Raw genomic sequence first — 27,302 nt, 5'->3', positions numbered from 1 at the left:
ACGTTTGTAGTGATAATCAAGACGGCCCATTTAGACAGTTGACAAGAAGGTGTGACGATACTTAACATGGGAAAATAGATTCAATATGTGTAATGACCCAGCCACTCCCAGTCTCTATTAAAACCCAAGTTAATGGTATCTAGTTTGCATATTAATTCAAGCTCAGCAGTTTCTCATTGGACTCTGTTTTTGAAGCTTTTCTGTTGCAAAATTGCCACCCTTAAGTCTTTTACTGAGTGGCCAGAGAGGTTGAAGTGTTCTCCTACCGGTTTTTGAATGTTATGATTCCTGATGTCAGATTTGTGTCCATTTATTCTTTTGCATTGAAAGCACATGTTTTGGAGGCAGGACTTCCTGACTCTGCCACAAACTTCCTGTGTGAGCTTAAGTCAGTCAGTTAGTCTCCAATTCCGCAAAGACTTAGGCACTTAAGTTTATGCACAGTGAGTAGTCCATCTGAAGGCAATGGGACACAATGCCTAAAGTTACTCATATTTGTAAATCTTTACGCATATTTCCAATCAAACTGGACATGGTTACATGCTATTATTTTTTATGTTTAATATAAATAAAAAAGTAGGCGTAGTGGGTAGCGGTGGCCACTCCAGCTACACAGAGGGTGCTCTCAAAAAAAGACTGTTTATGTGCACGGCGATGTCTTGGGAATCCTCCATGGAGATTTCTAGGAAGCTTTCATGGAGGTACTCTGCAATCCTTTGCAGAAAGGTTCTGGGAAGGGCTGCCTTACTTTGTCCATGCCGGTAGGACATTTTCCTGCGCCACTCCAGTATTAATTCTGCTGGGATCATTGCAGCACACAGCACTGCATCATAAGGACCAGATCTGTACCCAGACACTTGCAGCATCTGCCCCCTTGCCGCCTCTGTTACCCATAGGAGAGTGATATCGCATAGGATCACCTAGGGGAAACGGGGAAGTTTTCAATGCTAGCCATTAAACTGCAAATAATTCAACAAGTAATCCGCCCTCTGTTTGGTGAAATTGGGGTCACACAACTGTGCTTTCCCAAACATGCATGGTTGTGGTTGGAAGGGATCACCGTGTATTGCAAGCAACATTGAAAAAAAAAAGGGGGGGGGCTTTCAGTTTGTCTTTTTCCCCAACCCAGTGCTGCTTTTGTAAAAAACAAACTATTTGGAAGGCTTTACACTGATGCCTGTCCTCAAGCACCATCCAGGTTGCTAGGGGAAAGGGGACTTTTCTCAAGTTCCAACCTGTGATCCCAAGGATGTCTTCACAAAAGCGGCAGCACAAGACCTCTCGACCATGTCTGGAGCAGCAAACCAACTCTTGTAGTAGCCAGCAGCTATGATTACATTGTGGCTTGCAGTGAAGCACATTGAGGGGGGTGTTTTTTTTATAAAAGAAGAATTAACCTTGCACCAGAAACAATGTATGAACTATCAGTGCTGCCCCTGTGCTTTGCATTCCTTGCTGCTGAAACCTTGTCCATCAGCGCATCCTCCACACTGGGACAGAGACTTTCCCAGATTAGAAGACAGAAAAATAAGCCTCAGGAGGACATGTTCAGTGAGTTAATGTGCGCCTCCGAGACTGACAAGATGGAGCTCTGCGTATGGAGGATTACACTATCTGAGAACCTGGAGATGGACAGGGAGGTCAGGAGAGCATGCAGGGAACAGAATAACAGCCGTGTCAGTCTGTATTCGCAAAAAGAAAACCTGGATTTGTGCTGGAAATGGCCCAACTTGATTATCATATACATTATAAGGAGAGTGATCACTTTAGATAAGCTATTACCAGCAGGAGAGTGGGGTGGGGGGAGGTATTTTTTCATGCTTTGTGTGTATAAAAAGATCTTCTCCATTTTCCACAGTATGCATCCGATGAAGTGAGCTGTAGCTCACGAAAGCTTATGCTCAAATAAATTGGTTAGTCTCTAAGGTGTCACAAGTACTCCTTTTCTTCATGCAGGGAACAAGAGCGAGCCACGCAGGAAGAGATGCTGCAGATTATGAAGGAGCAATCTGACATGTTGAGGCATCTAGTTAAGGTTCAAGAAAGGCAGCTTGATGCTAGAGTTCCTTTGCAGCCTATGCTGAACCTGCTGCCCTCATCGCTCAGTTCTGCATCTCCTCCCCCAAATGTCCTATGAGGTGGCAGTGCCTAAGGGGGAGTTCAGTATCCCTAGCACTCAACATTAGGGGAGGGTGCAAGGACCAGAAGGCACCCCTTCCCACACCTTTGATTGTTATTGCCGTGCATCTGTAAGCAAGCTTTCCTTATTCCCTCGCCTCCCCCCACAGCATTATCAGCCCTTTTGCCCCAGGTTATCTTACTTTTCTTTGCTCTGTCTTGTGTTTGTGAGCAAAATAAAATGTAACGGATTGAGGAGAAAAGGCTCTTTATTCATTCAAAACATGATGCTTGGTGAGGGTGGAGATTACAGGGGAGAAAATACAATGCGGGGGGACAGTTTGGTAAGGAACAACACAGATAAGTGTCACATTGCTCAAGCTCATTGCTGAAACTGGTATTCAAAGCCTCACGGAGATGCAGAGCTCCTCGATCTTATTGCCCTGGTGTCCGGCTGCTCAAAATTGGCTGCCAGGCGATCAGCCTCAACCCCCCCACCCCCACCCCGGTGGAAACTTGTCTCCCTTTGTTTCACAGATATGATGGAGAGCCCAGCAGGCAGCAATAGCAATGGGGATATTGCTTTCACTGAGGTCTAACCTAGTAAGCAGACTGTGCCCACAACCTTTTAAATGTCCAAAGGCACATTCCATGCACCTTTCCCGACCATCCCACACTGATGTCAGTAAAATGGCCCCTGTGATCCACCAGCACTTGCAACAACATTGAGAAATACTCCTTTCAGTTTATGAAGTCTTTGGCAAGGTGGTCTGGTGCCATGATAAGGATATGCGTTCCATCTAGCTCCCGACCCCAGGTAGGGAACCCCATCATGGAAAAACCATCCACTATGTTGCCCAGAGTCACTGCCCTTCCTAGCAGAAGTCTGTTGATGGCCCTGCAAATTTGTAACACAACAGATACCACAGTAGATTTATCCACTCTGAATTGATTCCCCACTGACTGCTAGCATTGCAAGCTTTCACAGAACTATCTCCACTCACTGCTCCACTGTCAGAGCACCTCTCATTTCAGTATTGCTGTGCTTCAGGGCTGGGGAAAGCTCCTCACACCTTGAAGTTCCTGGAAAGTGGTCGTATGCATTCGAAAGTTCTGCAGCCACTGCTCGTCATCCCATAGCTGCATAATGATGCAGTGCCACCAGTCAGTGCTTGTTTCCTGGACCCAGAAATGGCACTCAACCGTGTCAAGATGATGTAAAAAGAAAAGGAGTACTTGTGGCACCTTAGAGACTAACCAATTTATTTGAGCATAAGCTTTCGTGAGCTACAGCTCACTTCATCGGATGCATACTGTGGAAAGTGTAGAAGATCTTTTTCTACACACAAAGCATGAAAAAATGGGTGTTTACCACTACAAAAGGTTTTCTCTCCCCCCACCCCACTCTCCTGCTGGTAATAGCTTCTCTAAAGTGATCACTCTCCTTACAATGTGTATGATAATCAAGGTGGGCCATTTCCAGCACAAATCCAGGGTTTAACAAGAAAGTCTGGGGGGGGGTAGGAAAAAACAAGGGGAAATAGGTTACCTTGCATAATGACTTAGCCACTCCCAATCTCTATTCAAGCCTAAGTTCATTGGATCCAATTTGCAAATGAATTCCAATTCAACAGTCTCTCACTGGAGTCTGGTTTTGAAGTTTTTTTGTTGTAATATCGCAACTTTCCTGTCTGTAATCTTTCCTGTCTGTAATCTGTAAACTTTCCTGTCTGTAGATTGAAGTGTTCTCCGTCTGGTTTATGAATGTTATAATTCTTGACATCTAATTGGACACAAATCAGATGTCAAGAATTATAACATTCATAAACCAGACGGAGAACACTTCAATCTCTCTGGTCACGCGATTACAGACAGGAAAGTTGCGATATTACAACAAAAAAACTTCAAAACCAGACTCCAGTGAGAGACTGTTGAATTGGAATTCATTTGCAAATTGGATCCAATGAACTTAGGCTTGAATAGAGATTGGGAGTGGCTAAGTCATTATGCAAGGTAACCTATTTCCCCTTGTTTTTTCCTACCCCCCCCCCCAGACTTTCTTGTTAAACCCTGGATTTGTGCTGGAAATGGCCCACCTTGATTATCATACACATTGTAAGGAGAGTGATCACTTTAGAGAAGCTATTACCAGCAGGAGAGTGGGGTGGGGGGAGAGAAAACCTTTTGTAGTGGTAAACACCCATTTTTTCATGCTTTGTGTGTAGAAAAAGATCTTCTACACTTTCCTCAGGATGCATCCAATGAAGTGAGCTGTAGCTCACGAAAGCTTATGCTCAAATAAATTGCTTAGTCTCAGGTGCCACAAGCACTCCTTTTCTTTTTGTGAATACAGGCTAACATGGCTGTTACTCTGAAACCTGTCAAGATGATGTGTGACTGTCGCCAGCAACTGCGAATTGCTCCACTCTGTCTTTCAGCAGAGCTGCTTGCATGGCATCACATTGTTCCGTGAGGCGGCTCCTGTAAATACTGCAGTGTACAGCTAATGTACAGGGTCCAGCGTCCAGGGTCCATGCTTATCATGCTATGGCATCCATGCGGGTAACCCAGGCTTACCAAAAAAAGGCGTGAAAAAGGCTTGATTTGTTTGCTGTTGATTTTAGGGAGGGAGGGAGATAAGTGCAAAGATTTACGAATATGGATTAAATACACTGATGGGAGACATTCTCCCATTGGCATCGGAGCATCATCACTGAGGTGTTACCACGGCGCAGCTGCACCAGTGTTGCTGCAGCGCTGGACGTGAAGACAGCCCCACAGACCACGAGACAATGCCACGGGGCAATGCTATTTCAGATGTAAGCCTTGTGAGTGCGGCGTGGCAAAGCTCTCCCCCTTCCTGATACTTGCTGGGTGGGGCGACAATTCAACTTCTTCAGTCCCGTCATTAAAATATGGAGAGCCACTAGCCAAGGAGACCAGCTGCAGTGCTCATGCCTTGAGTGAGTAATTGTACAGTAGCATCAATACTAAGTTCTGTGACAGGACTTTTACAAGGGAGAGATTTACTAGGGATTCTCAGTGGCATCCCAACAGCAGAATGTGTCCTCGTTACAGATGCAGTGGCGTCAAGTAGAATAGTACAGGAGCCTGAGTCAGGATTTATAATTGAGTTTGACATTACAGTCAGCACCCAGCACTATTTGTTGCAATTGCTGATCACAAGAAAAAGGTGACTGTGTTATAGAATAAAGTAGAACATGTGACCAGTTGGTGCAGGAGTTGCTCCCAACTTTGTGCCGACGTATGATGCCAGAATCTCTGCTTTCTACTGCCTCTGCACAGGGAACAGGCGCAGTCTGAGCCTCCAGTTACCAATGCAAGTGGTATTACTTTCCCCAAAGGGACCTAGCCCAGCACGGAGGGAAGCACACATTGCATCATTTTAAAGGGCACCAGAGGTGCTGCTGTTGTCTGCTCCCTGGAAATCCACAAAAGCCTTAACTCTGGCTGAGACAACCAAAGTACATCCTAGGATTTAAAAGTCATGTGGCCAGGTCCTCCCCGGGTTTAAATCAGTGCAGGTTCATGAAGTTCAACGGAGCCATGGTGATTTACACCATCTGAGGATCTGGCCCCCAGTCTGTCCCTAAATGTGAGGTATGCACACGTACTACTAGACAAGTTTTTTGACTGACAAGAGCAGGACTTTGTTTACTGTCTGAAAATGAATGAAAGTTTCTCCTTACCTTATTAGTATATAGTACCACTTTGAGAATACTGCTATCTGCCATGGAGTAATAAAATTGAAAATGGCAATTCTTGCCAAAGCAGTGATACATGGAGCTGTTAAGATAAGCACTTTTGTATAATGTGTTGTCATTAGCTCCCATACACACATAATGGCCTGGAAAAAAAAGAAAAGAAAAAAATTGTATACCATTTCACAAGACACCTCTTTCCCTCAGTCCTTAAAAATAAGGACTAGTGGATTCCTGTCATCAAAAAGACAACTAATGGTTTCAACACCAGGATCTGGTTGTCTTGTTCTAAAATTATGAAATGATGTGACTTGAATTGACGGGAATTTCTTATGAAAAAAACCTATAACGATTTTGTTTATACTATGACCCAATGCACCCAAATACTGGTATCAGCTGATGCTATCCTAAAGCTGTTACTTCAGACAGTAATAGTCTCAGGCCACAACCTGTCCCACATTCTGTTTAGCTGCTTCACATTTTCAGTCATTCCATATCTAATCATTGTTGGATTTTATCTGAAGTTGGCCTTTCTTCCTTCCCAGTGTGTTTCTAGTAAATATATTTCACAGTAAAACTGCTGTAGTCTCTAAAGAATGAAATAAAGGGGGGGGGGTGGAATTCTGCCCTTCTGCAGAAAACACCATGAGGTGTAAGATCTCTACAGAGCTTATGTGTACACCAAAGTGTCGGCAGCACAGTGTCTTTCCATCTGAAGCAGGAAACCAATTTGGGCTTTTCTTGACCTGCTGCCCCTCATAAAAGTGTTTCTGCAGAGACCTAAAAGAATATCTTATGTCCTCAACAGTCTCTTTTTATCTATCAGAAATAAAAAGACAAGACACCTGTTTTAGCTAGAGCATAGCTTTTTTCCCTCCTGAGTCATAGGATACTTTGCTATTTTCTGCAGCTCCCAGTTAAGATATTTCATGACATACTTGTTTGTCATTAAATCACTTTCACCTTCTGTAAATATAATTTTGATCTCAAATTTAGACCATACTCCTGGAATGCTTGAAACATAAAACGGGGAAATGGCATTTTATAAAAAAAGGTTTACAGTTGACTTTGTAAAAAGGCCACATATTCCCCCTTATTGCTGCTCTTTTGCACTTGTTATTTAGGATTCCATATTGCAAAACAGCGCCTGCTATCCCTCTTCATCACTGAACCTAACCTTCATAGAGATAGCAATATTACAAAAAATACAGTGTGCTAGTCTATACAGATTCAGAAAGCATCTATATTTTTATGACTATTGCACAATGAGATCAGCCCATAAATTAGCGGTAGAATTTCTTGTGCCCATTCTTCAACTGAACTCAGAATCCTACAGCTGGTAACATTACATCTGGAGCTGGGCAAATAACTGATTTTTCCATTTACTGGCCCTTTCAAACAATTCGTTCAACAATCTCAACTGGGAAATGGCGAAAACTGTTTTGTAAATCGAAAAAGTCAATAAAGGTTTCATTTCAGGTTCAACAAGATATCTTGTTGAACCTGAAATGAACTAATTTGTTTTGTTGTCAGGAACTTTTTTAACATAAAAGCAAAGCAAATGAAAGGCTAGATTAAAAAACAAACAAACAGGGTTTGGCGGGTGCCTCCCTTATAACTGTTAGACCTGTGGTTAGAGCATTCACGTGGGATGTGGAGACTCAGGTTCAGTCCCCGCCTCTGCCTGATGTGGAGCAGGGATTTGAACTCAGGTCTGCCACACTAAGCAGCTAAGGGAAATGCATTCCCAGTCACATTTTACTGATCATTTCAACAGAGGTGAGAGGGAAGGGTATGATACACATTTCAGCCCACCCTCTAAGGTCTGAGCATGGTTAGCGCCAAGAGATCATGTCACCTAGGACTGTGGTATGACAACAAGGACAAAAATCTGGATCCTACTCTAAGTGGTCACTTGAGAACTCCAGTCATACGACTAGACAGTGCACTGGAGGAAAACATCTGCCCTCTTCTCCCTACTTATCAGTACAACACAGGAAAGGGATTGGTTCTTAATTTAGAGTTTTGATTTGGTTGCATGGGTACAGGACAAACAAGTACCGATGGAAACACTATCTGGATAGGACTAGACAGATTTGAGTATTCCTACCACTCGACTAACAAAGCTTTGTAAGGAAATTGGAGAAAAGTGTGTTAAAACACATTTTAAACTTTACTGGAAGAGGACAGATGTACAGTATAAGGCCACTACATTCATAGCAAAAAGGAGATAATAGACACTGAAAGGAGTTCAAATAAATGCCCTTCTCAACTAAATTTAAAGAGTCCTTGACCTACAAGATTATGAGGAAGTAGCAAGAAGCAGCTTTGGAAATTCTGTCTGCTGAAAACTCTCCTCCCACTGCTGAAATAATTTAAGAAAAAAGCTGAATAAAACAGCATACATTTTAATGATTTTGGCCATTTTCACAACATACACCTGATTGGATTTGCATCAGTAGTTACTCTTGAGGTTTTTTATTTGTTTATGTTAAACCAAGGTGTAGAATCTGTTTCGATTTTTTTTTTAGGAAGAAAGAACTGTGGGAGCCACATGTAGCATGGTGTAGGCTTAGAGACTGAAAAAAGAAAAATATCTGGTAATGAATAAAAATACAGTAAGGATAGAAACTATAAGGTTAAAGGAGGGGGGAAAACTCAAAGAACTTCTAACTTTAGAAAAACTAGAAGAAATAAAGTAACATAACAAGTGGGGGAATGAAGCAACACAGACAAAAAAAAATAAAAAGTAGCCAAGGTCCTAAAATATTTTATTAAATTTAAGAATACCAGGAAAGGAGGATTACTCAAATCCTATAGTCAATTCTTTCTTTATAAATATAATTGTCTAGACCTGCACTCCGTAATTTAGTTTCTGACCCCTTCCTATTTATGGTAGTGGAAGCTTTGATCAAAATCACAAGCTAAAGCTTAGTCAAGCTCAATTTGCAAGTTTGAACCTTTCTACAATACATTTTTGAGGTTTCATTACACCGTAGCTCTGTTTTTTAGCGTTTTAGTCATTAGGATGACCTCTGCTCTCTCTTTATAACTTGAATAATTAGCAAGAAAAGAAATGCTGAAAAATTGTGCATCAAGCAGCGAGGAGCTGAACTAGTTCAGTATTGTTGGATGCCTTCCAACATTTATGAAGAATTCATTTCTGTGTATTGCTGTGCCTTTTCTCTCATGTGTTTATGTGTTGTTTCTCCTTTACAATATAAAGTGCTTAGAGCAGCCCCAACCCACTGTTTATGAAGAATATATTCAACCTACTCAATTACTTGTGTCTATTTACCCAATTAATGATACCCACGTACCTGAATGACAGGCATTTAAAAACATGTTCATTTCCAATACAGATTAAATGAAGGAATTAAATTTGACCCAGTCACGTACCCAATAGCCATTCCAGCAGATAAAAAGGGCAGTTAGGGTGTTCAGCACCTAGAGAAAAATGATTGCCTGTACTGGCACACATGAAGGCTCATAGCCATTACTGACATAATACTCCACTAATAAGTTAGTGTGTGTCACCGACTGAGGCAATGCCCTTCATGGGAGGTGTTGAATTGAAGTCCCTTCTTTGCTAACTGTCCAGGCGGAAATTAAAGGTCCCAGAATAATTCAAAAGAATGGAGGAATCTCCTTGGTTTCCTAGGCAGCATTCCCTCTGCCCTATAACATATTTTAATGTCCAGAAATATGGACTATTAATAAGTGCATATAGCAACCACGTTTGCCTACAAGGAAAATACTTACTATCGACATCTTATTCATTGTTATAAAGTACTTTCGGATACAGAGTTGAAAATAATAAAAAGGCAGCCAAGGTCCGAAAAGGTTTTATTAAATTTAAGAATACCAGGAAACGAGGATGCTTCAAATCCTATAGGCAATTCTTTCTTTATAAATATAATTGTCTATAACCCAGATGTTATTTTTTTAAAGCATCTATGTCAACTACTATGACATTTTGCAAGAAGTACTTTGCATCTCTGGACTCAGCAAAGTTCAAACAGCAATCAATAGACTATAGACTTAAAAAGTTACCATTGCAACTAGTGCTACATAGAAACATTGGCGATAGACCTAACAGAAAAGACAAGAACAAAATGAGCCTGGAAGTCCATTCCATGGCATTTTTGATGTTTTCTTATGCTTTCAAAAGTCTTTGTCAAAATATTGTATTAACAAGTGTAGCAGTTTTGAATGCCAGGACTATAATAACTAAAGCTGCATTTTTATTAAGAACATAAGAACAGCCATACTGGGTCAGACCAAAGGTCCATTTCGCCCAGTATCCTGTCTTCCAACAGTGGCCAATGCCAGGTGCCCCAGAGGAAATGAACAGGTAATCATCAAGTGATCCATTCCCTGTTGCTCATTCCCAGCTTCTGACAATTGTGGAAATTGTGACAGATAGGGCAATTTCCTGCAATATCCAGGATTCACTTTATTAAATTAAGTTTATGTATCATTGTGGGCCATGGATTTCATGTAAGTCCGTGCAGAAGGGGGTCCATAGCCCTCCAAGTACTAAGAACAGTTGTGGAGGGGAGGGTGATTAGGCAAATTTACTCAGGTTGTAACACCTTGTGATGGGGTATACAAGCCCCACACTGGAGAAAAAGAGGATAAGGAGTTGCTCTGGGCCCAGGCAGCCTCGTCCCACTGCACCAGGAAAGCTTTCACAAGCTGGAGTTTAAAAATGGGAAACAGAATAGCTCAGTGGCAGGGAGGCAGGGGAAGTAGCTGACTGATACTCTGAGTTCTTGGGAGCTGGGAACACCACAGGAGCTCTTGCTGCCTCAGGCTTGGTGATGCTGACCTGAACAAGCCTGCAAAGGAGGGTGACTTTTGAAGGTCAGAAATGTATTTTTGTGTTCAGTTCTTTACTCTATCCTGTGGGAACAGGGAGGGGGTGATCCAGAGAGGCAGCTGCATAGCACCCCAAGATGCAGGGCTTAGCTGTCTACCATTGGGCCCTGGATCAGAGCCCCGTGGAGAGGCTGGGCCAGGGCTTATTTACCAACCTTTAAAGAGGGGACAATGACAGTGGGGAACCTAGCTGGTACAATGATCCTGATCCCAAGAAGCCCTGAGGCCCTTGCTGACTCGTGAAGACTTCCACATTATTGGACTCTTTATGTGTAACCCAAAAGGGGTGGACTTGAATGAGTGACCCGGCCAGAGGGCTGAGTCACTAAAAGGACAGACCAGCACAAAGCAGAGCTATAGAGAGAAAGGGGAATGTCCAGGAGGAAGACAACCTGCCCACTCCAGCCTGACTACTAGGTGGCCTTGGAAGTGAGTGGTCCCCTTCACATGCCTCCAGAAAGCTACCACCATCTGAAAAGAGGCTCGCATTTATAATTATTAATTATACAGATTTGTTTTGTCCTTGGGTGGTCCAATTAAAGGTGTAAAGCGAAACCTTGGAATGCATTGGAGGCTAATATAGAGCAGCACCTGTTAGGATATAGATATTCAAGCCTGTCTGTAAAGGCCTATACTTTCTGAATTTAGGTATATGTTTATCACTTAGTAAGTTATAGAGGTACAAAACAAGAATCAAAATCAATCTGCCTGTTTGTAGGCCTTCTCTTACTGTGGCAGTATGAGGCCCTGTTCTTAGGCTAAGGCTTTTGGCTAAGCAGCAGTGGCAGCCATAAGCTGGGAAGTGGTCCTGACCAGTCACATTGAAATAAGGTGCTATTGGACTGTTAGGAATACAATCCTGTCCTGATAGTGCCTATCACCACCAGATAAAAATGGTTAAAGAAAACTTAGTATAATAGCACCCTGTCTGGAAAGAACTCACTTATCAAAAGCTGGGGTGTGAAATCCTCATTTCTGTGTTGTTCTGTCACTGTAGTCTCCACCTCCCTATTGTTTGTCTGTATAATCTCTGTCTGGTTCTGTGATTGTTCCTGTCTGCTGTATAATTAATTTTGTTAGGTGTAAACCAATTAAGGTGGTAGGATATAATTGGTTAGATCAATCTGTTAGAATTGGTTAGTTAAATTCCAGTAAAATGATTGGTTAAGGTGTAGCTAAGCAGAACCCAAGTTTTACTATATAGTCTGCAGTCAATCAGGAAGTAAGGAGGCGAATGGGAACAGGGAATGGGGGTGTGGGAATTGGAATCATGTTTCATGAAGAGGGGGGAACGGAAACGGACACATGCAAGGTTCTGTGGCATCAGAGCTGAGAAGGGGGACACTAAGGAAGGAAATTGGAATCATTGCTTGCGGGAAGTTCACCCCAATAAACATTGAATTGTTTGCACCTTCGGACATCAGGTATTGTTGCTCTCTGTTCATGCAAGAAGGACCAGGGAAGTGAGAGGGTGAAAGAATAAGCCCTTTAACAGCACCTTACAAATAACACTGCTGTGACAAAAAGGACTTGGGAAAGATTTAATTTGCTATAGAATCATGATGTAATCCCCCGCCCACAGGTAGGACAAAAAATATTAGAGTAAAATTTGATTTATCAAAGATCAGCTCGTTTGAAAACTTAGATGAAAGTTCTTGATGTTCTCATACTAAATGCATAGATCTTGTTACTCATACTGAATATTCCAAAATAAAGGCTAGTTCAAGTATAAAATAAAGCACGTGATGACTTTTAATTCTATTTCCACAATGTTTCCCTCTGACTTGTCCTATAAATTACCACAGTCTAATGACAGCTAATAACCATGTATTTATTTAATATTCTTACCTCTAGTATCATTGCTTTGATCTTTCAGGAGGGCTGATTTTGAGGCAAGATTATTTCCTGATTTTGTGCGCACCCAGGAAACGTGTTCAAATGATGAATCTGAATTCCAGTCACACATGTCAAGCTCAAAACTGCAAACGTGCTGCTCTAAATGGGAAAGCAATCATTCGGTTACCTCTGAAGTCATTATTTATGAGAATATTTCCCTTTAGAAATTAATGTTCATTAAACTACTTGATAGCCCGTCTGCCTCTGGTTACCTCACAAGTAACCAGCCTACCTGTGGGTTTATCGGGTATTCTAGGCTGCCATCTTTAGTGATACCACTTCAAAAAGTCACTGCCTAATGATGGGTAATTCTTCCAGAGTGAAGAATTACGTTAATTTATAATAAACATAAAAAATTAGAACATGAACATTACAAAATACAATGTTTTGATTGACCTGATCTAATTCTTTTTTCTGATTTTTTTGGTTTTCAAAATTTTTGAAGTTTTAGACTTTTTGTTGGGACAGGAAAACCTTTCAAAATTTTAATTCTTGCCAGAGTGGAAAACCATTTTCCACCCAACTCTAGTTATTAAAGGCATTCTGTGGCAGAGATTGAATTAGAGCCTGGGGTCTTCTGGCTCCAGCCCAGAGGTTCACTTGTACAACCCTTACGTACGGTAGTACCTCTTTACGTAAGTAGTTCCAATTAGTAGAATAATTGGGCCTGTCCTATAGTTTTTGGGGACATTACCACAACTTCCTAAAGTTCTCTCAAAACTCTCAACTCTGACTTATTTGCAAGTCTTCAGACAGAGAAAAAATTAATCTAAGATCTTTTTGTAAAAATTCAGTATTTCATAACATTGCTCCAGCTTTGCAGAAATTTAGCAAACTTAAAAACATGCAATTTTGTCAAAACAAAAAATAGTCTCTTCTTCTCCCTCTTTGGGAACACTGACTTTCAGAAATTCACTGTTTACTTTTCTTGTGGCAAGATTAGAATGAAGATGCTTGAAAATGCATGTCAGTATCTATCTATTTTTTTCTGCAATAGGAGTATAGACACTTTGATGTATATAGAAAACCTTTGAAATGCAAGCTCCACTAGATATGCTATTATAGGAGATTTTTTAAAATAGCTCTCTAACATTTACTATTTAACAATTAAAAGTCATTCTGTGTAGTTTACATGTGTTTATATAATAGCTGTAAATCTGTGGCTTTTTTGAACTATGTAATTAAGCATCAACCAAATTTAGTCAATTTAAATGATCTCTTGAAGGGCTTGCTTATGCTCATGCTTAACTTTACTACAATGAATGGATTAGGGCCTAATTTGCCATTTTTATTACACACAGAAAAGCTGAAATGACAGTAAATAATTTAACTGCAAAGTACAAACTTCAAAGGATTTTAAATGTAGAGCCGTCACCCTGTTGATATCAAGTCAACCAAAGTCGGCTTTCATGTAATATATTACTTCTACAATTTTGCTGAATGGCAGACATGTACAAGCCTCAGAATAGTGAGGTGCAGTTTGACATTTCAGCAATCATTGCTGAAATCAGTGGGGAAAGGTGAGGACATCAGGGTTGTGGAGAGGATTGCTGGGGGAGCGCTGAGTAGACAAGGCGGTAGCAGAAGGCAGTTCCTTGTACAGTAGAGGAAGGAGGAGTGGCACAATGAGGGAGCAAAGGAGTTGATGACAGAAGCAGGAGAAGGGTGTGTGTGTGTGTGTCTTTTTCAGCCCATTCAGAACTATAACATGGATATATATTTGTCAATTATTTGTAGCATTTTTATGTGCCCCGTTTTGGGGAGAAACCATGTCTGTTTTCAGTGGACAGGCAGAGTCTGGACCAAAAAATATTCTTTAAAAAATGAACATGTTCTCAATAAGCTAATTTATTCATGATCCCAAAAGCTTAGTTTTATATTAGTGAACACAAATGTAGCTCCTTTTGCAGAATGGCTGGTACCTAGGGTATTGTGACAGTTAGGGTTTCTGGAGAAATGCAAGTTTCACCACAAATTTCATGAAATCAGAACTAGTCTCCCTTTAGAGCCCTCTTACCCAGCCATTTCACAAAGACCAGCACAATAAGGAGTTTACATTTCAGCTGGTCATGAATCTGGCCTTCTATTTGAAATGTTCTGCATTAAAACCCTCTTTCCTGAAGCTGGAATTCTGACTCTTTGCTCTTTGGCACCTCAGCTGTCATCTCGGGAAGTTGATTTCTTACCTATCATGTGTCTCTAAATTTGGATGTGACAAGAAATGGATCCAGGCTGAGCTCATTTGATGAGCTTTGTACTGCTGCAACAGATCAGTTGCTATGTTATGCTTTGTATATAAGTAAAATAAGTTTAAAACTTATAATTAAAGATATATATTGATTCAAGGGGGGGGAATTTTTTGCTTTAAAAGAGCTCTGCTTACAAAGCCAGTAGATTTAGAGAGAGAGATACACATGCTATTTGAGAAATCAGTTAGTGAAGCAAGGACATACTGGCTCATTGGCCACAATGACAAATTATCATTTTTTTTCTCTACATCTGTCCCATTCTCCCATCTCAGCTGCAGTAATCCTCCAAGGAAGGGACAGAGGGAGAAAAATCACATTTCTGCATTGAGAGTTTCACTGACTCCCTGTTTTAAATTTGGTCTTCTAAAAAGCATACTGCAGAAGAGCGGCAGTTCATAGGGCAAGTAGGTCCAAAGCCTGTAATTTGGTTCCCAGCACTCCTCTGCAACCCTGCTGGGTAACAGTTACTAGTGGGTACTGGCATGTAAATAACTACACCTGGCATCCCACTTTGCTTCTACCTTTCCCAAATGCAGGACATCTGAGGCATAGAAATGCTTATAACACAGCAAGTTTCTTTACCTGAAATTTAATTTTCCTATTTAAAAAGAGATGTGTCCTGTGAAATAAATATTAATCTAGCCTTGAATTATTAGGGTCCCAACGATTTGTATTTGACTCTCAGGATGAAGGTAACATCATCTACAGATGTTCAGCATTTTAAAATATTAATCAGATTGGATATCTACTTTAGATGTCAGTTCTCATTGACTTCTCAGGGGAGCCTCCTATTTTGGATTCCAGTGCACAAAACTGTTTGCAAAAGCTAAATATACCTGAAACTTAAATTCTTCATTCCAGAAGATAACATTGTGATGCTGGCAGACCAGACACCAGCTTATGCCAAGGTCGCCATGTCTCAACTAAACACTGACAATACACAGCTGGAAACTATCTGTCTCGCTTGTGGGTTAATATTGATAAGCTAGGTACTAGAATTATAAGAAAGTGTTCAGTGTTTGGACTCTATCAAATGCTTGCGAGCTGCTCTACGCATTAATCTTACTTGTCATATCTGTATGACATCTGTAATGTAATATTTGAGTGGGCGCAATGTGAGCCTCTGTGATCATGAATCTCCATACTGGAGAGGGACATTAAATAGTGAGAAGAGCTGTTCTTCTACAAAAAGTGTTATGCCGCTCCTGCAAGAAGAGACCCATTGATACCCAACAGGTTATGGTTGGATCTTACAACTGGAAACTCCCTGCGTCTGGACTGAGGAATCATCAACAAAAGGGCTAAAGACTCTTAGTTCTGCTCTCCTCCCCATGTTGCTGCTCTCTATGTTGCTGGATCTCAGAGGGCGGGGTAAGGAGTTTCGTAGGCATAAGCAAGAAATCCCCAGATACTTAACCTGAGTTAATCATAAAGGACAAATACAGCTTGCTGATTATAGAAGCCTCTATTGCCTTTTAAAACCTAAGTAACTAATTTGTGTGTCTATATCCACTTGCTTTAACCTTGTAAATAACTTTTAGATTTCCTTTTCCTATTTAATAAATCTTCCTATAGTGTATTATAGGATTGGCTTATAAGTGTTGGCCTTGATGTGAGATCTAAGGCACAACTGACTTGGGGTAAGTGACTGGTCTTTTGGAAGTAGGAGTAACCTCAATATTGCTGTGATTCTTGGTATACGGGCCATCTATCACAGAGATACACTCAAGACAGACCAGAGTATCCAAAGGGACTGTCTGTGACTCTGTTTAAGGCTGTTAATGTGCCCGATGAGTTTGCACTTGGTGAAGTTGGTTGCTGGAATCTAAGCTTAGAACTCACAACCAGTTTGGGGTTTGTGTCCTGGTTTTTCAACAGTCTGCCCTGAGATTTGTACTCAGACTCTTGTGCCACTACTGGGATCATCGCAAACATATACCAGCATGGTAAAGTAAACTCAAACAGCCTCAGATTCTCAGGCCAAGCAGCTTTCAGCACAACTCAGGAGTGGGAAGATGCGAAGTTGATTTTAAGTCACCTTTGCACTCCTGCAATTTTGGATCATCAGTGTGCCAGTACAATCTCCTGCTGTAATTCAGACTAGCCAGTGGTCCAAAAAGGTTATTATAGTCAGGGACCTCTGGAAGTGCAGACAAGCCCCAGTCATGTCCCTTTTCTCCTGGACAAACTCTGTCTACTGGCCACAGAAAGGGGACTGGCATAGGAAACATTCCACAGGCTCTACGCCACCAGAGAATGCCATTATGCTTGGATGATCTCCCCAATGGCTAGCTACATTGACTTAATGGCTACTTAGAGGCAGCAGAGTAGTGCAAAGTATCCACAGAGCAGATGAGAATCAGTGCCTTAAATCCTTAAAAGGTTGTTTGTTTGAGGTTTTTTTTTTTTAAAAGGTCAGCTCCACAGCTTTCCCTCAGCTGGATGAAAACATGAATTCTCAGGCAAAGAACAGTACGTCTTTCCTGCCCATTGAAGATTTTGTGGTAGTATTTCTGCAGAAAGTTCCTGAGGCATTTATAATATACCAGATTTGTTAAAAGTATTTATTGTCCTTCTTTGTAGTTGTGTTTATGAAATCTGACAGCAGATAGTTTGGAGGAATAAAATATAAGCCACATGAAAATGATTAAGTAGTTGAGAAATCTTTTGAGTACAAAATGGCCACTTTGCGTTTTCTCTTTTGGCTTAAGGGGGAAAGAATTATTTTTGTGGTTAAAGGATTCTTACCGAATGCTGGAAAACATCCTCCACTGAAAGAAATATCATCAATAGCAATGGTACCATCTGGTCCCCAGGCCTCAAGTGTCCCTTGAATGACAACCTGCATGATGTTTAGCAGCAAGTTAGGAGGAAATGCCATTCATGTTGTCTCACATACATAAAAAGGGGAAAAAAAGGATACCTGTATTCTGCAGAATCCCTGAAGTTGTTACATTATGTGAACTAACAGTCTAATCACACAAGAGTATATACTGTAGAGTTTCTACTGGAAATAAAGAAGCCCAGGTCATGCAAAAAAAATTATCTTAGTGGATTAACAGCCTGGCTTTTGATCACTACTGTGGTTTTTGTCGCCATGGATATACACCCTAATCATGCTTTCAGGTCAAAAGCTAAATTGACTTTAACCAAAAGGCCCATACAGACCACAATAAAATGTATTCCTTTCAGAGGAACTAAGTCAATTAGGATCATAGTGGTTAAAAGATAGAAAAAAACGTATGGGATTATCAAGTCCCTCCTTCCACCAGGGCCTGGGGATAGCAAGTGTGCTTTTTTCCCATTTTCGGAGTTTACCAGGCAGAGATCTGGAGCAGTGGCAGGACAACTAATGCCATTCCAGCCTGTAAACTTTTGTCAATGGAAGGGCCCAAAAGTTATCAGATGTTAATCACTAACACCTTAAAGGAGATATTTTCCCATCAATTATACTGTACCATTGGAGCTATGCACAGATGTCTTGCATTTCTGTTAGTGATTTAGGGCTAGATTGTAATCCAGCCTATATGGCCACCCAGGAACATAAGGGGAATCAGACCACACAATCACACTTCCCCTGTGCAGCCTTCCCTCATCCTAACCTCAGGCCAAGTGGGGAGAGTAGGGCTACATATCCAGTACTCCTTCACCAGAGAGGTCAGCAGGGAGTGGCTGGAGAGAGGTAAGAAATGGGTAGAACCTAGGTGTTGCTGCCTCCCCACCATGAGGGGGCCACTGCAGCTGAATTGAGATTATGGTGTAGGAAAAGAAGTAATTTACTATGGGCAAGAGGCAACAGAAGATTATTTTCCCCCATGGGAACAAGGTGGGAGTGGTGATAAGGAAGAAATTCCAACACTGAATCAGTTCCCTGGGCTCCTTATGGTGTGGTGATGCTACACCTTCCCCTTACAGAGCTATATCTAAAAGCACAGTCTAGTCTTACTATTAAGTGTTAAATTGATAATACTAAATCAGCAAAACTTCCAGTATTAGTTTTAAAGTTCAGAGACAATTTTATGGACGGCTTGTACAACTTAATAAAAAAGACATTAGGCCCCCAAACCCATATTTTGTAATTAATTTATGCCATAGATTATTATAGTCTTCACCAGTGAGTACTACCTGTATTCCAAAACATTTGGGGGTAATACCACATAGGATTTCATTGCCGAACCATAGATATGATCATTATATTTATTCCTTGCCTTGCTCCAGGGAAACAACATTAACTACTGTAATAACAAAACTGTAATCACATTCAGTTTTTCTGGCTACATCTGAACTACATAGGCAATATTATATCATGTGTACCCAAATAAGCTGTGTATTAAAAATATGCTAAGCTAAATATGCTAAATATGCACACGTTCAAAGCTGAACATATAGCTGAATTGCCAAACTACATTGAGTTAGCCATGTCGTGTATATCCCAGCCTCTGCAGTACTGTGGAAAGTAGGATAACTAGTGAGTATTTTCCCTTATTAATGCTACAGAAAAACTGCAGCTAGCCAAACATGGAGAAGCTGCCTCTTCAGAAATAACAGTGTTGTTCAGAAACAGTGCCATCTTGTGAGTTTATATTAGAGCTGGCCAAAAAGCATTCGGATGGAACAGTTTTCTGTTAGAACATATAGTTTCATCAAAATCTATATATTTCTCAAGAACACATCTATCTTGACAAAATTTTCTATGGGAGAATAACTTTCTCATTTCAGTAATGTCAAGATGTTTCATTTTGATAATATCAAAACATTGTTCCATTTTGTTTTGAATTATATTGAAATAGTTTTAATCTAATAATTGATAACTGACCAATTTTATTTAAATATTCTGATATATTGTGTGGGTATATATTATTATATACTATATTATGTTTCAATATTATCAAAAGGCAGAAAATGTTTTAACTGCAATGTTTCATTCTGATTTGTAATGAAAATAAACTTTGAAATGTGAGAATTTTTCATGGAACAGAAATTCTATTTATGACCATTTTTCATGTATACACATGTTGTACAAAGAAGTTTAAATATATCAAGTAAAGCTTGGGTGAGTTATGATGTAACTTGGGTGAGTTATGATGTATAATATAATTATAATCATATATTCAATTTTTCCCTTATTTATTTATTATAAGGTTTTAATTAAGGTTTTAATTATGCCTCCAAAAATGTTATTCAGCTCAGGATCATAACTTGGAAAATAAAACAAACATATTAGTTTAAAAATTTACAAATAAAATAATAAAACAAATGTTTGACCATTTCACAATTAGTATTGTGTATGTGGTTGAATTTAACTGGTTATTCAATAGGCTCACTTTTTAACAATTTAAACCACTGTCCTGATTTTACCCCCTTGACTAATCTGAGTAGAGATGGGCTGAACTTGCGTGATTTGGGTAATACTAGAGCAGTAATGTCTTGTTTTGGTTTTGCAAAATCAGAGGCGGTTTCAGAACCATATTCTACAAAACTACCATACGGGGTACTATTAAATGTTGTACTGCTGCTATCCCCCTTAAACACCCCCACACATAATTTTGTGACTAATAATAATAATTAATAATAGATGATGATATCGGGCATAAAAACAGCGTGTGTGCGCTCACACACATACAAGGGAATACCCTTAAATGCACCTATTGAGTGCTTTCTAGAGCAGTTGACTCACATGACACTTCATGACTTTTGGGCCATATCCACTAGTACACTCTGACTGTTTTGCATCAGCAAGGCTAAGCAGCCATAAAGCTGTTTTAACCATCTGGCCTAGCTGGGTTTACAGATGCTTTGTGTTGCTGGAGTTGCACAAAATACCTGATGGGAACTGGTTAAATCTGGCCCTTATTTTTTAAAGACATGACAGATGCCTTCTCTGGGGAAATAGATAACCTCAGTGGACTCTGATATAGTGAACACTGCATAATTTCAAAGGAAACAGAAGCTCTAGGTATTAAACATATGCATATGAAAGGAAGCTATTGCAAAAAGAAGAAAAACCTTGCTGAGAGTTCAGCTGTCTAAGGCGGTATTCTGTATACTTCCTGGGTAGTTTGATTGCAAGCTTCCTTTCACAGAATCTTTTGAAGAATACTTTTAACACAGTGCAAGATGTTACAAGAGCATCCCTGCAGCCTAGCAAGGCAAAAAAGGTTAGCAATAGATCACCAACAGTTATAGTACATCACCGTACTTTAATAACAGCCTTGATGATTGGTATAACCAAAGGTTCCCATGGGGTCAAATATGTCCCAAATTCCTATGAATCTTTTAAAGATGTACTGTTTTCATACAGTGAATGGATTATTTTAGATTGATATATATTACTCTGATATGTTTGAACACATTGCTGCATTATAAAGCACATGAATGGAAAACCAACATTACAGCAGTGGTTTATAAATAGCAGCATGGGCAAATTTTTAAGCTTGTGGAATTCTGTACATGTTCAGTTCCTGCATATTTCCTTTCCTTTACCTTCTTGCCACTGTTCTGACACAAAACTTTTCTGCTATTTGCCCAATGTTCGATACTGGCTTGGGACATGCAGGGAACTTGTCTTATTTCTTAATATAAAACTGAGGAAAGGGGGAAAAAAATCACTACTGAAAATGTACTAGTGAAGGGCTTGACGCAATTGACCTCAGAGAGAGTAGGTTCAATGCCAATTTTAAATCTTTCTACTTCAAGATTGCCAATTCTGTATTTTTCTCTCTCAAACTTGGCTTGAGTTTCCTACTCCATGAGGAAAATGATAGTGTTAAATGCTTACCTCACACCTTCCACTACCGTTTTGTTTTTTAAAAATGTTATAAAGGTCTTCTTCACAAATGGCAAAAACTGTATCCTCCTCTCAATTCATTTAACTCAATAACATTTGAACTGATTCCCCTCAAAATTTGAGCAACAAATATTTACTGTTCCATGAGACCAAGCCTGGAAACATTCAGCCCAAAAGGCCGAGGAAATCATTATAATGGAAATGCTTTGTTAAGCTTAGCAGTAGCATTTGCTGCCATAACTATAACAATGAACGCATCAGAATACCTCCCTACCAGACCTATTATTGCTAGCTAATCATGTAGTGCCAGTGGCCACCAGCCTGTAGGCACTACAATGGCTAAGATTATGGCACATTCTCTTTTTCTGTAACTGGCAGCTCTGGTTTGTGTGGCTGAATCCTCTGCACATGCTGAATCCCAATGAAGTCAACAGTCTTCCTAGGCAGGCAGATTCCTGTCTGTGCAATCAGACTGCAAGAATGGAGCCTAACACACCAAATACAGAAGCAATGACAAGTACAGGCCTGAATCACAGGGACAGTATCTACCATCCCAATACTTTTATTCAGAGCAGTCTCTGCCTCACACAAAAAAAAATGGATGTTATTTAATATGTAAGACTTGCAACCCAGAGTAACTATGGGGAAAAAACACTGAAGAAAGAGCTCTGCTAGTCAAAGAATGTGCTGAGTTCATTCTGTGATGGGCAGCTTAAAGCAGTACAGATCTCAATACGTCAGAGCTCCCTATAGTTGGCAATAAGCCGATATGGCTTTTGACTGACTGTATCACAATGGTTATTTTTCTACCTTTCATTTTTGCAGAAGTTCAGTGCTCTTGAAAAATGCCATCTTGACAGCCCTGGAGACTGAGATCACCTAAGTATCCACAGGACAGGTTCAGAAAGACATGTGCACTGCAAGATCACACACAAGATTCTGACAATATGCTTCCCCTTGGAACTGGAGGGAACATTTCCAAGGATGAGAGGGTACTTCAGTGCCAGAACTAGCCCATTGGGGGTCTTTAGCAGAAATATTCCCCCCCCCACACACACACACACACACAATACTAACAGAGGCAAGTTCTTATAATAAAAAGTGAATGGGGGGGCTTAATTTCTTGGGACCATAAGCAATTTCTTAGTCTGCTTATCCCTATGGCTGGCTCTGCTGACCGTTCAGTCTCAGTGCCTGTTCAGATCCTTGGCCACTCTGATAAGAGCCCTAAAAGCAGTGACATTTCAACAGTATCATAGAATCATAGAATATCAGGGTTGGAAGGGACCCAGGAGGTCATCTAGTCCAACCCCCTGCTCAAAGCAAGACCAATCCCCAATTAAATCATCCCAGCCAGGGCTTTGTCAAGCCTGACCTTAAAAACCTCTAAGGAAGGAGATTCTACCACCTCCCTAGGTAACGCATTCCAGTGCTTCACCACCCTCTTAGTGAAAAAGTTTTTCCTAATATCCAACCTAAACCTCCCCCACTGCAACTTGAGACCATTACTCCTTGTCCTGTCCTCTTCTACCACTGAGAATAGTCTAGAACCATCCTCTCTGGAACCACCTCTCAGGCAGTTGAAAGCAGCTATCAAATCCCCCCTCATTCTTCTCTTCTGCAGACTAAACAATCCCAGTTCCCTCAGCCTCTCCTCATAAGTCATGTGTTCCAGACCCCTAATCATTTTTGTTGCCCTTCGCTGGACTCTCTCCAATTTATCCACATCCTTCTTGTAGTGCGGGGCCCAAAACTGGACACAGTACTCCAGATGAGGCCTCACCAATGTCAAATAGAGGGGAACGATCACGTCCCTCGATCTGCTCGCTATGCCCCTACTTATACATCCCAAAATGCCATTGGCCTTCTTGGCAACAAGGGCACACTGCTGACTCATATCCAGCTTTTCGTCCACTGTCACCCCTAGGTCCTTTTCCGCAGAACTGCTGCCTAGCCATTCGGTCCTTAGTCTGTAGCTGTGCATTGGGTTCTTCCGTCCTAAGTGCAGGACCCTGCACTTATCCTTATTGAACGTCATCAGATTTCTTTTGGCCCAATCCTCCAATTTGTCTAGGTCCCTCTGTGTCCTATCCCTGCTCTCCAGAGTATCTACCACTCCTCCTAGTTTAGTATCATCCGCAAATTTGCTGAGAGTGCAATCCACACCATCCTCCAGATGATTTATGAAGATATTGAACAAAACCGGCCCCAGGACCGACCCCTGGGGCACTCCACTTGACACCGGCTGCCAACTAGACATGGAGCCATTGATCACTACCCGTTGAGCCCGACAATCTAGCCAACTTTCTACCCACATTATAGTGCATTCATCCAGCCCATACTTCTTTAACTTGCTGACAAGAATACTGTGGGAGAGAGTGTCAAAAGCTTTGCTAAAGTCAAGAAACAATACATCCACTGCTTTCCCTTCATCCACAGAACCAGTAATCTCATCACAGAAGGTGATTAGATTAGTCAGGCATGACCTTCCCTTGGTGAATCCATGATGACTGTTCCTGATCACTTTCCTCTCATGTAAGTGCTTCAGGATTGATTCTTTGAGGACCTGCTCCATGATTTTTCCGGGGACTGAGGTGAGGCTGACTGGCCTGTAGTTCCCAGGATCCTCCTTCTTCCCTTTTCTAAAGATTGGCACTACATTAGCCTTTTTCCAGTCATCTGGGACTTCCCCCGAACAGTTATCAGAAGGTTAAAATGTTTGCTAACCAGTCAACCAGTTATGATTACAGAGAAAAGATTCCATATTCAATTAACAATTCCCCCCCCCCTTTTTTTAAAGTCTCAGAAAAGAAGGATGGGAGATAGAAAAGCAAATGTAAGGCTTGATCTTGATCTCCAGCATGAAGTTGCACACTGTTGGGTATCCAATAATATCAGATAAGCCCAAAAACTCAGAGATGCACTGCACATGTGCCCTGGGGAGTTGTGCCTTAGTAAATTGGAGGCACACACTGCTTTGAAAAATGTAGGACCCAGTGGACAGTAGCCACTTTTACAAGTCAAGAAGTGATGAATGTTCTTCAGCCTAAGGGCAAAGACCTCATCAAATGATATTATGACTGCCATGGACAGTAACAGTATATTGTACAATGAGGCATTTGGTCAGAAGTATTACAAGGCAGAGACTTACTGAGCTCTTATAACCAGATGGTCCTTACCTGAAGGGTAAACATAATAGCCAGATCCTCATGATAACCATGCTAGAAGTAAAATTACCCTGATATTTTTTAAAACAGTATTCTGCAGAACAGTGAGAATACATTGTGTATGATGTCATTTTGTAGGTATGATGCTATTCCTTACTGTGCTAGTGGTCTGCATAGATTAACGTAGGAAAATATTGAAACTAATTGAGCGAACTTTTAGAAGGTTACAGCAGTTGAGAACTAGTGAAATCACTGCATAAATATATCTTGTAACAAAGCCACAAAGCTAGACTAAATATTGTAAATATTTAATCACCTAGCAAATCTCTATAGACGTTCACAGCCAATAAATAAACAAAAAAGGTCCAGTCTAGCAAAACAGTTAACTTCTTTGGGGTATGAAAGAATAAACAACTAATCTGAGCTCCGAAACAAGTAATTTTTATGGACAAGTTCCTATTTACAATGTTATAAGAGTGATTGTTCTGTATAAAATCTGAGCACATTTTAAATGGATTTCAGTTTTTAGCTTTCACATCACCACAAGATAAGATCAAGCAATAATAAATTATATGGGTCTTGAATAACTAAAATGTGTATCTATCCTTTCTTTGATTCACATTATTTTCCAGATTTAAAATATTTTTTATATTTATCTTCACACAATATACTAATCTCCCCATTATAAATATACACTGTAGCAATTTACAAACCTCAAATTTTTCAGTGCTGTTGATTGTAATCACATTTGCTCTCCATTGGTTTTGTAGCCCTCCTGCTTCTTGCCAGATGTTTTTAAAAGGACCATTAGAATGTGTTTGGAGTCCCACCATCAATATTCCCCTTATTTGACCAATCCAATAGTAAAATGCAATCTAGGACAAAGAAAAGTTCTGATTATTCCAGCAAATCACAATGACAAGAATATAATGAAAGGAAGGTGCAGTCAAAATACCTGGCAAATGTGTTTGCTATCAGTAGGGAGGAAAACTCTGCTCCTTAAAGTTGCAGGAGATGAGGCCACTTCAGAGGACAATAAGAGGAAATAGGCTATTTTTAAAAAGAGCAAGAATAAAATAGAAGGTTTAAGAACGAGTGGTATTCTAACAAATCTATAGAACATACCAGAAAAATTACATTATTTAGTAACTGATTGGAAATAACAGATAAATAATTACATTGAGGAGATTTATCTATAAGAGGACTTTTTCTGGGATTTTTTGTGGTATAAATTACAAACTGTGTTAAAAAATAATCAGATATTCAATATTTTGTATTCTAGTCACTTTTCAGTGTGAGGGCCCAAGCCTTATTAACTATACACTAAAACCCTGCTCTGAAGACAGAATTAATAACTCCCCCAGGGGCTTTTCTATGATGCATATTGCAATAGTATCTGAGTGCTTCATAAACATTAATGAATTTATTTTCACTCCACCCCTTTGAGCACAATCCATCTTGTCCATAGAATGAGGCAGGAGTCCTGTGGAAAAATAGTTGTAATTAAAGACTGTATCATAAGGCATATGCACAGCAGGGCCTAATTAAGGTTGCACAGATAACCTTAATTCCAACATTTCCTAACTTTTGAGTGCATGACTTTTACTTTGCAACCGTAATAATGTTCTTTTAGCATCGTTTATTTTTGTGCACAATTTTTTAGGTTTGTAAAAATGCAAACTGAAAAAAATAGAAATTCCATGGACCAGCACTAGTGAGGGTGGAAAACTTTGTCAGTAGTTTTTTTCAAATATTTGTTGACAATAGAGGAAGAGACAGACTCAGGGATATCGGGTTCCTTTCCAGGCTTTGGAAGGGATGGAACTCTAGTGAGTACAGACTCTTCTAACCATCCCCCACAGTCAGCCCCCCAAGCATGACCCCTTCTTCCCAATCCCCTTCAACCTCTCCCCACATCAGTCTTGTCTCTTCCCCTGGCTCCTCATCACAGTTCCATTCTTCTGATGTAGCCTGTCCTCTTTGCCCAGCCAGTCCATGTTCCCCCCTCACGGCTCCTCACACAATCTCTCTCCCCTCCTCTGGTCTCCAGTCACCCAACCCCCATTCACCCTCACATCCCTCATCCCCTGGTTCCTAGTTCCAGTTTCCCTTCAGAGGCTTCTCGTCTAATGTCAGTGTCTCCCCTCCCTTCCCTCCCTCCCCTGGCTCCTTGTTCCCATCTCTTTATCCAATCCGTCCCAGCTTTTTCCCCACATCCTGGCTTTTCATCAGATCTGTCTCCCCCCTTCCCCGCCCACCACATCTCCTTCCTCCCCCCACACTGATTCCCAGATCAGACTCCTTGCCTGGCCAGTCCTAGTCTCCCCTCCCTAGCTCCCAATACCCCCCACCTGAATTCCCAGTCCTAATGTCCCCCCTGCCCCAGTTCTCATTTTACCTCTCCTCCTTGCCAACAGCCTCCCGTTAGTGGCCGTGTCATCCCCTCTACCCCCACATCAGGCTTTTGTCCCCTTTGCATTTG

At 40.7% G+C, this 27,302-nt stretch overlaps 1 protein-coding gene across 1 annotated transcript in view; it reads right to left on the bottom strand.

Moving 5' to 3' along the window:
- The window catches only part of MALRD1 (MAM and LDL receptor class A domain containing 1), a 469,130-nt gene that overhangs the window by 423,164 nt on the left and 18,664 nt on the right, over positions 1-27,302 (bottom strand). Inside the window, exons 3-7 of the mRNA XM_073334183.1 lie at positions 25,776-25,870; positions 25,534-25,695; positions 17,615-17,708; positions 12,570-12,716; positions 5,829-5,986 (exon numbers count right to left, since the gene is read on the bottom strand). Of these exons, the coding sequence (XP_073190284.1) occupies positions 5,829-5,986; positions 12,570-12,716; positions 17,615-17,708; positions 25,534-25,695; positions 25,776-25,870 (656 nt within the window). The remainder of the gene's footprint in view (positions 1-5,828; positions 5,987-12,569; positions 12,717-17,614; positions 17,709-25,533; positions 25,696-25,775; positions 25,871-27,302) is intronic.

This window comes from Lepidochelys kempii, chromosome 2 (assembly GCF_965140265.1).
Source record: "Lepidochelys kempii isolate rLepKem1 chromosome 2, rLepKem1.hap2, whole genome shotgun sequence".
In the NCBI taxonomy this organism is placed as follows: Eukaryota; Metazoa; Chordata; order Testudines; family Cheloniidae; genus Lepidochelys; species Lepidochelys kempii.
This window is presented reverse-complemented; position numbering and strand designations above follow the sequence as displayed.